Below are 12177 nucleotides of genomic sequence, written 5' to 3'. Positions count from 1 at the left end.
ATTACCGCTTGGTTGGCACTGCACTTCAATCGATACTCCAATCGAGCTAACTGAAAGTATCGATGCGGATGCACTTTGAAAATTGCCATCACTATAGCGATACCATTGCGATAGAGTTTTTCTTTTACACGGGAGGGAATTGCAATTTATTGACCAGAATTTTGCAACTTTTTATATAGTCCAGATTTGCACACGCCCACCCACACAGACACAATGATGAAGCAACACCCAACGAGCAAGAGGAAAAAATCATCAGAGCTGCAGTTGCCCTGCGGCTGGCGCGATTGCAAAGTGATTTGCGATGGTGAATGGCTGCTCAATGGCCACATTGCCGAGCATCTGGAGAAGCACCAGCAGCAGCAACAGCAGCAGGAGTCGCAGGGCCCGGACAAGTGTGTCTGCGTGTGGAACGATTGCAACTTTCAAACAAATTGCCGCGAAGAATTCGAACGGCACAGTTACTATCATGGCTATTACATTAACCTGCTGCTCCAGGGCAAGCACGAGTGCGAGCTCCATCCCGAAATACCTGCCTGCTATGCACTGCCACGCAAAGGCGACAAGCTGCCCGAGCTGAAACAGAATTTCCATTGCGGCTGGAGTGACTGCAAGCGCTCGTTCATTTCCATAGTCGAGTTCCAGGATCACATCGTGCAGCACGCCTCCTTCGAATATGAGATACAAAAGTCGCCAGACGACGAGCGACCCAAGACCCAGTGCAACTGGACGCTGTGCAACAAGCAGCTGGAGAACAAGTATCGCCTCATCGAGCACATCAGCACGCACTCGAACAAAAAGCATGTTGCCTGCTATCATTGCGGCGAGCTGTTCAGGACGAAGACAACGCTGTTCGATCATCTCCGCCGGCAGCCGGACAATAACAGTGAGTATATTGTATAAAGAATAAACAAAAATATATCTCTCTCTATCTACGTCTACCCGTCTCTCTCTTACCATCTAGCACACAAATTTCAATGTGCGCAGTGCTTTAAATTCTTTGCCACGGAGAAGCTGCTGCGCGGTCATGTCGTGCGGCACGTGAACTGCTACAAGTGCACCATGTGCGACATGACCTGCAGCTCGGCCAGCTCGTTGACTACGCACGTACGCTATCGCCATCTGAAGGACAAGCCGTACAAGTGCACGGAATGCGACACACGCTGTGTCCGCGAATCGGATCTGGCTAAGCACGTACAGATTGTCCACTCCAAAATGGTGCATCAGTGCGATCATCCCGGCTGTCAGTACTCCGTGCGCACCTACACGCAGATGAGACGAGTAAGTCAATATCGATCCATCATCTATATGACCTCTCCCTAACCCGATTCAATTTGCTTGCAGCACTTTCTGGAGGTGCACGGCAACAATCCGATCTTCTATGCCTGCCATTGCTGTGAGCGCTACTTTAAGACGGGCAAATCCTTGTCCGTTCATCTGATTAAGAAGCACGGCTTTCGTTTGCCGTCGGGCCACAAACGCTTCTCCTATCGTGTGGATGAGAACGGTTTCTATCGGCTAGAGATGACGCGCATTGAGAGCCTGGAGGTTACGCAGCAGATCTTAGCGCCACATATCAAAGAGGAGCCGGATCTGGCCGACAGCTGCTATGAGATTGTGAATCCAATTGGTGTTGACTACGAACGCATTATCGTTTCCAACGATGCCAACGAGGCGCAGCTGGTGGGCGAGGTGACCATCTCGCTGCCCAGCCTAAACGACGAAGACTTCTGAATGCAGCAATCAAAATTCTAATCCAAATCGAAAGGGATATACAGTTAGCACGCGTTGACACAAACGGCTGTGTTCACACATGGTGCTCCTGTCTCCCCTCCAACCCCCTGTTCCTGATTCACTTCCACAAAAATGCACCGCCGAGTACTCATAGTTTGTAAGCATCAACCTTAACAAGATTTGCTCGAGACTGCACGAACTGCAGCTGCGGCCAGACACACACATACACACGCATGTGCACGTTAACCGAATGCCCACTGTAGTCCAAGGTCTTCTATACATATAGCATAATCGCATTTAGAAAGAATTATGTATCACATTTAATTTAGTTGTAAGTATCAACTTAAGAGTTCGACAAGCATATTTAATAAACCAAACCATGCACATCAATAGACTATCTAAACTTTTGATTGCTTGCAATACTTCTAAGTAAATACTGTATATATACATACATACATGTATGTAAATATATATTTTTATAGTTTTCAATTAGTTCTAGGCATTCGCTCCTAGGCGGTATTCCAATAACTCAACATTCGTGCCTATCCCAAGCTAAGCGTAAAACCAGGCAACCTGTGGAAAGCACAGTTAAGAATATTCCCATTAGCATTCCATTGTACATTCCACAATCAAATTTGTTAAAGCCGGCCGCTCTGTGCAATCTAAAGCAATGTTGGAAATTACCGTACAGAATATTCCATATTGGGCCACTTATTGACAAAGGTGGCATCGCCACCCCAAGTCAATAAAAATAAGGAATAAAAGAGAACAGTTAAGCTTTTGCTTAAAGTGAGGTTATGGAACAACTAACAAATGTTCAACTGTCGTTTTGGTTCGATTAATGCACTTGAAAAAAATAAACACTCAGCGTAATTATTATAATTTGTTTTTTAATTGTGGCTTCATCGACTGTTCAGTTTTCTTCTTTACACGTTTTAGCAAATGCTGTTAACACTGCACAACATTTATTTATAAAAAAAAAAACACCGTTGATGTTTTCAAGTGTACCGATTGATGTTATTTGCTGCTGCTGTTGTTGTTTGCCAAGGTTTTTACTTGGCATGAGCCTTCCTGAGCTGAGTGAGAATGTTGGACAGTTCCTCACGCTTCCTCTTGGCACGGATGTGTGTGCCCAAGCGGCGCTTCAGGAACTTGAGGGCGCGCTTATCCTTGGACACCTTCAACAATTCCATGGTGCGCTTCTCGTAGGGCGCATGTCCAACCACCTCACGAACCAGATCGCGAGTGAATTTTGTGTGGCGGGTTTGAATCTGCAATTGCAATGACAAACGTAATGTAAACAAATGCCAATAGGGATATTATTGATTTTTCACTTACGTTCTTCAAACGGGAGCCACGCAGACCCTTGACCTTCTTGTCGCCGGTATACTTGACATTCTTGACTTTGGTGGTCTTGTGGCCCCTGTTGAGACCAATACACAGCTCGTAGCGGACTGCCATTGTCACTGGAAAACAAACAAAAATTGTAAACACAGTTTTTAATTAGTTTCACTTGTTATTCATTTGCAACAACTGTGCTATATATAGCATCGATATTTTAAGTTTCTATTGCACACATAATTTGCACATACAGCTGTAAGATGTTTGCAATAATTTCAGAATTTGTACACAACTATTTCGCGGCCGACCTACCTCAGTTGCTGTCAAATGGTAGAAAGAGCGCTGTCAAAGAAATCTAACAGGAAGCCGTTGCGCTCTGACATTGGCTTAGAGCTGCCAGACTATTCAGATTCGGCCTTACACATACGATACGATTTTCGATTTTCAAAGTTATATGTCGATCTGTATTAATCATATGGCGATGCAACGCGTTATAATAATATAATGTAATTAAATATTTAGTGTTATATTGCATTATGAATATAGTTTGGAGGCACCATTGCTTTCAAAGATAGTAAATCAGAGTTGCTAATAACTTATCGTTCAGTATATTTTAAAAAAGGCGGGCTATTTTATTTATTTTTAAGTATTGTTTCAAGCGTCAGCCAGTGAGTCAGTTTTACTTTTACCCTAAAATATAATTTTTATTTCAAAGGAATAAACTTAAATGTGAACAAATATTTACAGGTCGTTTATAAATTTTTGGTATTTATAGGTGTTCTTATCGCTTTTCTCGACTACCTTTAAATACAGCCCTGTTCTTGCATGTGTTGTCATTCAGCTCGATTAACTGTATTCATTTGCGTTTTAGCATTTTGTGCAAACAATTCAGATGCAATACCATATGGGACAGTATAAAGAGTGTTTTATTTGTGAATTAAATGCATTTCAATAAATAGCAAGGAATTGATCGAACGTCGTCATTAGTTTATCGGCATTTGTGCACTACGATGGCAACACTGCATACGCCGGCCATGTTATGATATGTAAAAGTTGGACGTAGACACGTGTTTAATTTGTGCTCCCAAAATACGCTAAAAATTTGTGTTATAAGTCAAATAAAAAATAGTGAATATCATAAAAAACAATAAAGTGAAGAGTTACGCTTCTTAAAAAGCAATTCAAAGCAAATTATTTACCCCACTGGTTTCAAAAGGTAAGGGCAATTTTTACAGGCGGAACATAACCTACTACAAAACATTTGCCAAAACACTCGCAGAGCAAAGCAAAAAAATGGTGTCATATTGCTTGACTGCTCGAAGCAAACGTAATTTGTCGTAAAGTGTAACGTTCATATGAAATAAAACAGCACAGAAATTAAATATTCTTTTCCGCTATTAATTAGTTATTTTTTACTTTTTTTTTTATTGTATATGTGACTTTGTGTCTGTGTGTGAGTGCAAAAAATGCGCAACATAATCAATAGGTGGCAACGTCTTGTTGTTGTTTTTGCTGTCGCTACACATGCGGCATACAATTTATACCGCCTGTCAGCTTGTGTCGGTGTGTGTGTTGAGAGTGTATATGTACGTAGGATCAATGTGCTCTTCGTTTTGGTCCTTATTTCTTATGTTTATTATACAATGAAAATTTGTTGCTGTCCCTGCTTACATATGTGTCTATATATACATATAATATATATGTATATATACATATACATAAATATATACATATGTACATATATGAAGTCGACATTTGTATACATACGAAAGTTTCAGTATATTTAAATACATGTGTATATACATATATATAAATGTACAATTCTGTTGGCGTCGTGAGTCATATAGCTTAGATATTAATTTTGTTACGTTTTCCATAGAATTTTGTATTTAGTTTGAAATGTTTGTGCGCATTATGTTTTGTTTTGTTGTTTGACGGCTTTCACTACGCCATTCAATCAAACGCTTTAATTTGTTGTTGTGCTGATAAGCAACAAACAACAACAAAGCCAAAGCAGAAGGGGGAGCAAAAAACTAAAGCCAAATCAAAATATCACACATTTTCACGATTATACAATACACTTCTACAAAAAATGCCGTTGTCGCCGTTGTCGTCGTTGTCGCAGAGCATATGATCGCCAACCACGTTGCCAGACTAGAGCAATTGGACAAAGGGAAGGGGTGGGCACAGGGGCAGGGTGCCAACTCTTAGGCCAAAACTAAAGCAGATCGTTGTTGCATTTGGCTTTTGGCCGTTTATTGTATTTGAGTGCGTGCGTGTATGTATTAATAGACGAAAATCGCCTTCTCACTCACGCACACCCTTTGTGAGTGTGTATGTGTGTGTATGTGTGTGTGTGATAACGAGTTAAATACAATCCATAGGCCTTGGCTTCTAGCCGTGGCTGGTTTAACAACTGTCAAACACTAAATTGTTATGTGCATACCTAATACAAATTTAAACTGGAATTTTATTAAAACACTGCCAACTAATTGTAACGTGCTTTTGGCACCTTCTGCAAGTTCAAAGTCAAGCGTCAAGCGTCAAATATTTTTGTTTGCATAGGCAAAACACACGCATAGACACACACACACATGCACGCACGAAGAGTGCGCCCGCTTTGTCCAGGTGGCAACACTGCGCTTAATGCGAAATGTGCCAACAGTTGATGGACAACCTCTCACAACAATGCGCCCAGATCGTTCAGCTCTAATATGATGACCTTTGGGCCTGTGTTCTATGATTAGGGCTTATCAATGGTGACGAAACCAGCTCTCTGTAAATTAATGTGTGTGTTGGTGTGTCCAGCGTCTAGCTTTGCCTATAAACAACAGGCACATCGACACACATATGTACACACGGCAGCAGGGCAACAGGTTTGCCCAAGAAACAAAGAGCGGGAGTGAGAGAGCACACTAAAGAGAGCGAGGCTAACGTTTTTATGGTCTCATTGAAATGCTTTGACGAAGGGCGCTCTTTGCTATCTGTCTATCCATCTATCTGTCTGTCTGTCTCTCTGTCTATTCAATTTTTGATCGAATTTTTGTTTTGAGGCTGTTGACACTGCAGTTGCGCCTATTAACAGAGTGGGTGGTTTTGGGTGGCTTGGGTTGCTTTCGGCTGCAATCGACAAATGGCAAATGTCTCGCTAGAAATAATAAATAGAAAAACGAAGCAAATCACACGATCCTCCTCTTAGCTCACACACACACACTAGCGGGGGGTTGGAGCGGGTGGCAAAATAAAAAAAGAAGAAAAAAAAAAAAACTGAAACGCTTTTGGGTAGTTTCCCTTTGTATATCGAGGCGCTATCATCGCACGGCGGCGATACGCATAGAACATAGAAAAAACATAAAGCTCGAATTCGACGAGTCGCAACGCCGGCATCAAATCAACGAAAATTAAATAGATAAATAAACGCAAATTGAGTTATATATCGAGTAGTGAAGTAAACACAAACCCAGCGAACAGTTCAATGCAACAAAGAAGCAAACAAATATTAAAAAGAAAATAAATATATAGATATAGAAGAATAGAGTTTAAAATTCCCAACGAAAATAACGATCGAAACAGTATCGAGTGTGCGGCGTGTATTTGGTAGAGTTTTTATTGTTTTTATTTATTTCCTAGTTGTTTTTATTTGGAAAATTCCACAATCAGTGTGCACAGTGTGGCAAATTAGTAAAGGTGATTCCAAAATGTTGTTATTGACAGTCATTTGATGTGTATTTATATATTTATCCTATTTTGTATTTTGGTTTTGATTTGTTCTTATTAGTTTTTTAGCAACGTTTGTTTTGTAACGATTTCATAACAATTGCCGTAAGCGTAATGCTTGTTGTTGTCATTGCTGTTGCTGTTGTTGTTGTTGTTGCTGTTGTTCTTATGCTTGTTCTTTAGCTAGCCGAAAGCTGCTTGCGTTTGCTCTTGTTGTTGTTGTTGCGGCTTTTTCTTCACACTTGACACTCAGCGCACGCGCAAGTGAGATGCACAATACACTCTCGCTCGCTCACTCCCTCGCTCGATCAGCACGCTAAACGTGTGTGTGCGCGGCTCGCTCACTCTCGCTCTCTCTCGCTCTCACTCTCCCACTCTTGCTTGTTGGCTTCCGCGTGGCATTCTGCTTCTGCTTCTGCTTTGCACCTTATTTGCTCTGCGCGTCGCTATTCGAATGATTTTTCTATAATTACGTATTTTTTGCTATAAATACGTCGTCACACATACATATCTACATACTCACACATATCCACTTGGTTGTGGATGCCAAATGGGTCTCGTGATGGTCGCGACCCAAACAAATTGACTTTATGCAGCATTTCCAACTACTAAAGGTCTAAAAAGTACGCACATATACATATGTACATACATATATGTACGTATATATTCATAAGAAATGTCTTGCCCAAATTCCAACAAAATATTTATATGGCTAACGCAAATTTGTTAAGCATTTCCATGTTCCTTTTGCTCTTGCTTCTTTTTCTCCACTTTTCTCCACATTATGCATTTGGCATTCTTAAGCGTTCTGATACCTTTCTAAAAGTTCTCTCAAATTGTTTTGCTTTTTAATGATTATGTTAGGCCAGAGAGGAAGAGGGGGATTTGGAGGAAGAACTTACTCATATTGCCATGCCCTGAACCCATTGAAAATGTTTACGATCTTGGCTCAGAGTATGTAATAGGTAGAAGAAAGTATGACAAATCAAATCAAGTATACATTCAGACCAAATTACGTATTTACATACATACATATACTATATTCCCACTGATCAGGGCGACAATCTGAGCAATTAGAGTCATATTCGTCTGCCCATTCGCTTGAGCACAGGGTTCAGGTAGCTAGAGCCAATCAACAGCTCCAAATGATGTGTACAAGACGAGCTTGTACATACATACATACATACATACATACATACATTCATATGTATATCAATATTTCCACTTCCTTATTATTTTAAACGCAACTTGAATACCAGAAAGGTGCAAAATATATCGCATTTACTGTCTAGACAAATCACTGCGATGACTACTCAGATTTTGTGTGTATTCCCGGCAAATCTGAGACATGCTTTCCGAGGATTGCGTTGGCAACAGTTCTGAATAATCAGAGAATGCACCTGGCTTTGCTATCGCTGGAACTCGAATAGCATTGCAATAAATGTTTCCATTTCATTCTGAAAAGCTTCGTTAGTAACGCTCTGCACCGTGTATATCACTAGTCCTAGAGTTCATAGTCCATAATCCATATTGATTATTAATCGAAACCAACTTGAATGTATTTGCAGATTCTCCAATATTCAGCGAAAATGGTATCCGGTCGTCCTCTACTCTATCTCTCACTGCCCGGTGTAGCATTTATACTCGGCGTCTTTTGGTTTCGGCGTAGAAATAAAAATCGTATTGATAAAAACGATGACGATGCAAATGGCGCCGCTGCCAATGGAAAGCCGATCAAAGAGGGCATCGAGCCGGGAACACAGCGCAAGACAGTGAATGGCATTCAGTCCCAAAATGGCAAATTGCCTTCGGGCAACGGAAATGGAGCAGTACCTGGTACTGGTGCCTCCAAGTCGATGAGCATCAGTGTGGGCAATGGATCGGTGTTGAACAATGTGGAGTATGATAAGGAGAGCCCGAATACCATGCTCTATGGTAAATCGGCGCCAATCACAATACAGAGCAATGGACGCGCTTCCCCCGGCAAGCATCAGCAGCAACAGATCGATTCGGAAATGCTAAAGTCTAAGATACAAGATGCAGAGCATAAGAAGCTATGCTCCATTGACGAGGACTTTGAGAATCTCTCGTCGCCCAGAGATTTGCCGGATTCCATATCGAAGAATCGCGTCTCGTTCTACAATCGGAATATCAACCAAAAGAAAGAAGAGCCAGTGGTCATCAAGGCAACACGCACACCAAAAATATCCCCAGAGAATTCATTTCTCGAGAGCAAATACACCAAGGAATGCGAGCAGAACAACAACTGTGAGCCAAATCCAACTGCAGCTGATGCTGACAAGATCAAGAAGCAGCAGCTGGAGATGGTGAAGGAGCAGAAGGAGGTGATGGAGAATGCCGTTGCCGCTGTGGAGCAGCCAATAGAGCCCGTCAAAAAGACACAGCTACAGAGCACAGCTGCAGCACAGATCAAACAGACTGAGGAGGAGCAAAAGATTGTGGCCAAGCCCGTGGACTTGAATGAGAATTCGGCAGCTGCATCCACTGAGGTGGTCACTGATGTTGCCACTGAAACGGCTGTTGCTGCTACTGCCACTGCTACTGCTACTGCTGCTGCTGCTACTGATTCGGATGCCCTTGATGATGCAGCCAATGGCAATCAGAAGCGCAACGTGGATGCAGCCAGTCCATCGCTAAGCATTTGCAGCGTACAATCTGGCGATTCGGGCAAAGGGTCCAGCTTGCCGCGATCGGAGGCAACGTCACGGGTGAAGAGCTCGTATCGCTTCTTCTTTCCGAATAGCCTGATTGGCCAGCTATATGGACGCAAGCGTACGTTCATCAATAAAATCAAGTCGAAGACCTTGGCCAATGTCAGCTTGAGCAAGAATCGCTACTCATCCGGCAAGCTGCGCATTTGCACCATCGAAGGCACCGACAGCGAGATCGACGCCGCGCTGGCCATGATACGCCAGCGTTTGCCATCCAGACGCTATCCAAATTTCACAATGCAAAGAATTCACTATGCGCTTCCGCAATCCATAGTTCCTCTGTCGACTGAAAGCCTCCATAGCTTACAAGTGAGTTGAAGACAGATTCTGCCAGTCTCGATCTGTACCTCTCTATAGTGCAATCATAGAGGGAGAGTTTTATGCATGTATTCAATTACATACATATTCTTATATGCTGTAGGGATGTTTTATCGATAACATGAACTGTAACTAGATTGGTTGATTGATAATTCTTGCAATTCCAATGGGTAACTCGATTAAGCGTATTTACAAAATGATTCGCATGAGTTACTGAAGTATACACATGTATATCGGCATGTTATCGATAGCAGTAACAATGCCAACAGTTCACTAATGCAAAGTAAATCGATAAATGGCTTCAATCACTACATTGATAACAAAATGAAGCTTACAAAATATAGTGTATATCGTTCAGCTAGCAAATCCTTCGATTTTTTCTCAAATATAATCATAAACTCAACCAAATGAGTGCTGCATACTGAACAATATCTGATACACTAAGCTGCCACATCAAAATCGATTAAGATTGTTTATGAAAAACGATCAATGTGATTATTTATCGAATGTATATCGATTCATTTAGACTAGACGACTTGTCTACACATAACTTTGCCAACATCCCTATAAAGCTATCTATAGTTCAGCCAGAAACGTGAACAAAACGTAAAAGTAATGTCATGCTATCGATAACAAATCGATATTTAAGGAATTCCCGATTTTCATCACTTGTTAAACGTGCTTATTCTTACCAATTTCGCAGCTAAACCTGATCGAGGGCATCAACAATGACGTGTCAGTCACCGCAGTGCTCTCTGGCAATCATATATTCGTGCAGCATCCGTTGCATCCATCACACCCATCGCTACACGCACTGCAGAAGAACATGCTCGACAGCTACTCGAGCATGGAGGCGCCCAAATTGCCGAGCATCGAGATCAGCGCCGTCTGTGTGATGCCCATCAATGGCGGTTGGTATCGTGTCCAGATCGTGGGCAACGATCCCAACGACGATGAGGAGCGCTGCGTGGTCAAATTCTTGGACTTTGGCGGCTATATGAATGTCAGCTTTAATGTTTTGCGTCAGATACGCACAGATTTTATGGCGTTGCCCTTCCAGGCAACCGAATGCATACTGTCCAATGTCGAGCCAATCGGTAGGTGTACTCTACATGGATTCTTATATGCAATATTCCATATGTCTAATCAATTGTTTTTCTATATAGATGAGACCTGGTCTATTGAAGCGGCCGATATCCTCAGCAAATTAACCAAAGGCATTGTCTTGCAAGCACAAGTCGCCGGCTATAATAGCCTTAATATACCAGAAATCTATTTATTTGCTTCTCTAGGTCCAAACGTAAGTAAAATGCCGCACCACAATGAAAGAGATGGCAAGTGTGAGCGAGCGAGCGAGATAGCTGGAATGCATTCAGCGCTTTCTCATTGAGTTTGATATTTGAAATTTTGCCTTGTTCTATATGCTACATATTTAACTAATTGTTTTTCTGTCTTTTTCGCATTTGCAGAACATAATTTTTATCAATAAGGAAATTGTCGCCAGAAATCTCGCAAAATGGGTCGAGATGCCTGACTAACAGCCCAAATGAACAATGAAACTTAACACATAGGAAACTACTACTACAACAACAACAACAACAACAATAGCAACAACAACAGCAACAACAAACAAGAATCAGCAGCGAAACGTTGAAAGTCTCAAAGTGCTGGTGGAAAAAGCTCGTAAAATGCAAAAAGTTGTAGAACGCGACTGAGTCCGTATTTATTTATAAATACAAAACACAATACAACATAGACACACACACACACATATGCAGACATGTAACGCATTGTTAACACAAATACCCAAACACACAGACATAGGCTACATATATATATATATAAATATATATACATTCATATCCAATGATCGTTCATATACAAAAGGCGTTTCAAAAAAAAAAAACAAAAACAAAAAAATGAGAAAAAAAATGAGCAATAATATTTTTGTTTGTTGCTTTAGTTGCGAATGCCTCTTCGATTTGTTTGTTGTGCTCTGATCCATAGCTGATCTCCGCATATAGGCAACTTAACTAAACAACTAAACTAAACTAAAAACTAAAGCTAATCCTAAAGTAAACTAAACTAACTAATTAGATTAGTTTCGAATGTGTATAGTCCTAAGAATGGGGAGTTTCGATTGGTTGAGTTATGTTTAGGAATGTGCACAGTACAACACAATGATGAGAATGTATTGGCGTTAAATCTGTTGGACATGGAGCCGCGCACACTAACACACTCACACACACACACACACATACACACGCACTCAAACACATCAAAACCAACGAAACGCTTCAGATATTACCATACTCAGAATATAAGTAATATTACTTAG

General features: G+C 41.3%; 3 protein-coding genes across 4 annotated transcripts in view; 2 read left to right on the top strand and 1 right to left on the bottom strand.

The window, feature by feature from the left end:
* Window positions 1-75: 75 nt before the first annotated feature.
* Window positions 76-3193, top strand: Hinfp (Histone H4 transcription factor). Its single transcript, XM_018109237.3, has 3 exons — window positions 76-883; window positions 962-1278; window positions 1342-3193. The coding sequence occupies exons 1-3, from the start codon at window positions 214-216 to the stop codon at window positions 1729-1731; spliced, it is 1377 nt and encodes a 458-aa protein (XP_017964726.1). The 5' UTR covers window positions 76-213; the 3' UTR covers window positions 1732-3193.
* On the bottom strand, window positions 2605-3540 carry RpL36 (ribosomal protein L36). The gene is made up of 3 exons (XM_018109244.3): window positions 3385-3540; window positions 3070-3197; window positions 2605-3002 (listed from the first exon to the last, which is right to left on the bottom strand). Exons 2-3 carry the CDS (start codon window positions 3190-3192, stop codon window positions 2784-2786), a joined length of 342 nt encoding a protein of 113 aa, XP_017964733.1. The 5' UTR covers window positions 3193-3197; window positions 3385-3540; the 3' UTR covers window positions 2605-2783.
* A 350-nt stretch (window positions 3541-3890) lies between these two features.
* spoon (A-kinase anchor protein spoonbill) overlaps window positions 3891-12177 on the top strand; it is a 9331-nt gene continuing 1044 nt past the window's right edge. Inside the window, exons 1-5 of one of the 2 annotated variants that reach the window (XM_089264455.1) lie at window positions 3891-4288; window positions 8358-9830; window positions 10543-10936; window positions 11006-11139; window positions 11309-12177. The exon at window positions 11309-12177 is cut by the window's right edge and continues 1044 nt beyond it. In XM_089264455.1, coding sequence (XP_089120581.1) covers window positions 8379-9830; window positions 10543-10936; window positions 11006-11139; window positions 11309-11377 — 2049 coding nt within the window. In that variant the 5' untranslated portion in view covers window positions 3891-4288; window positions 8358-8378 and the 3' untranslated portion in view covers window positions 11378-12177. Of the gene's footprint in view, window positions 4289-6630; window positions 6760-8357; window positions 9831-10542; window positions 10937-11005; window positions 11140-11308 lie in introns of those variants that run through there. The other variant, XM_089264456.1, reaches the window with a different exon arrangement.

Source organism: Drosophila navojoa, chromosome X, assembly GCF_054131105.1.
Source record: "Drosophila navojoa isolate 15081-1374.11 chromosome X, UAZ_NAV_1.0, whole genome shotgun sequence".
Taxonomy (NCBI): Eukaryota; Metazoa; Arthropoda; class Insecta; order Diptera; family Drosophilidae; genus Drosophila; species Drosophila navojoa.
This window is presented reverse-complemented; position numbering and strand designations above follow the sequence as displayed.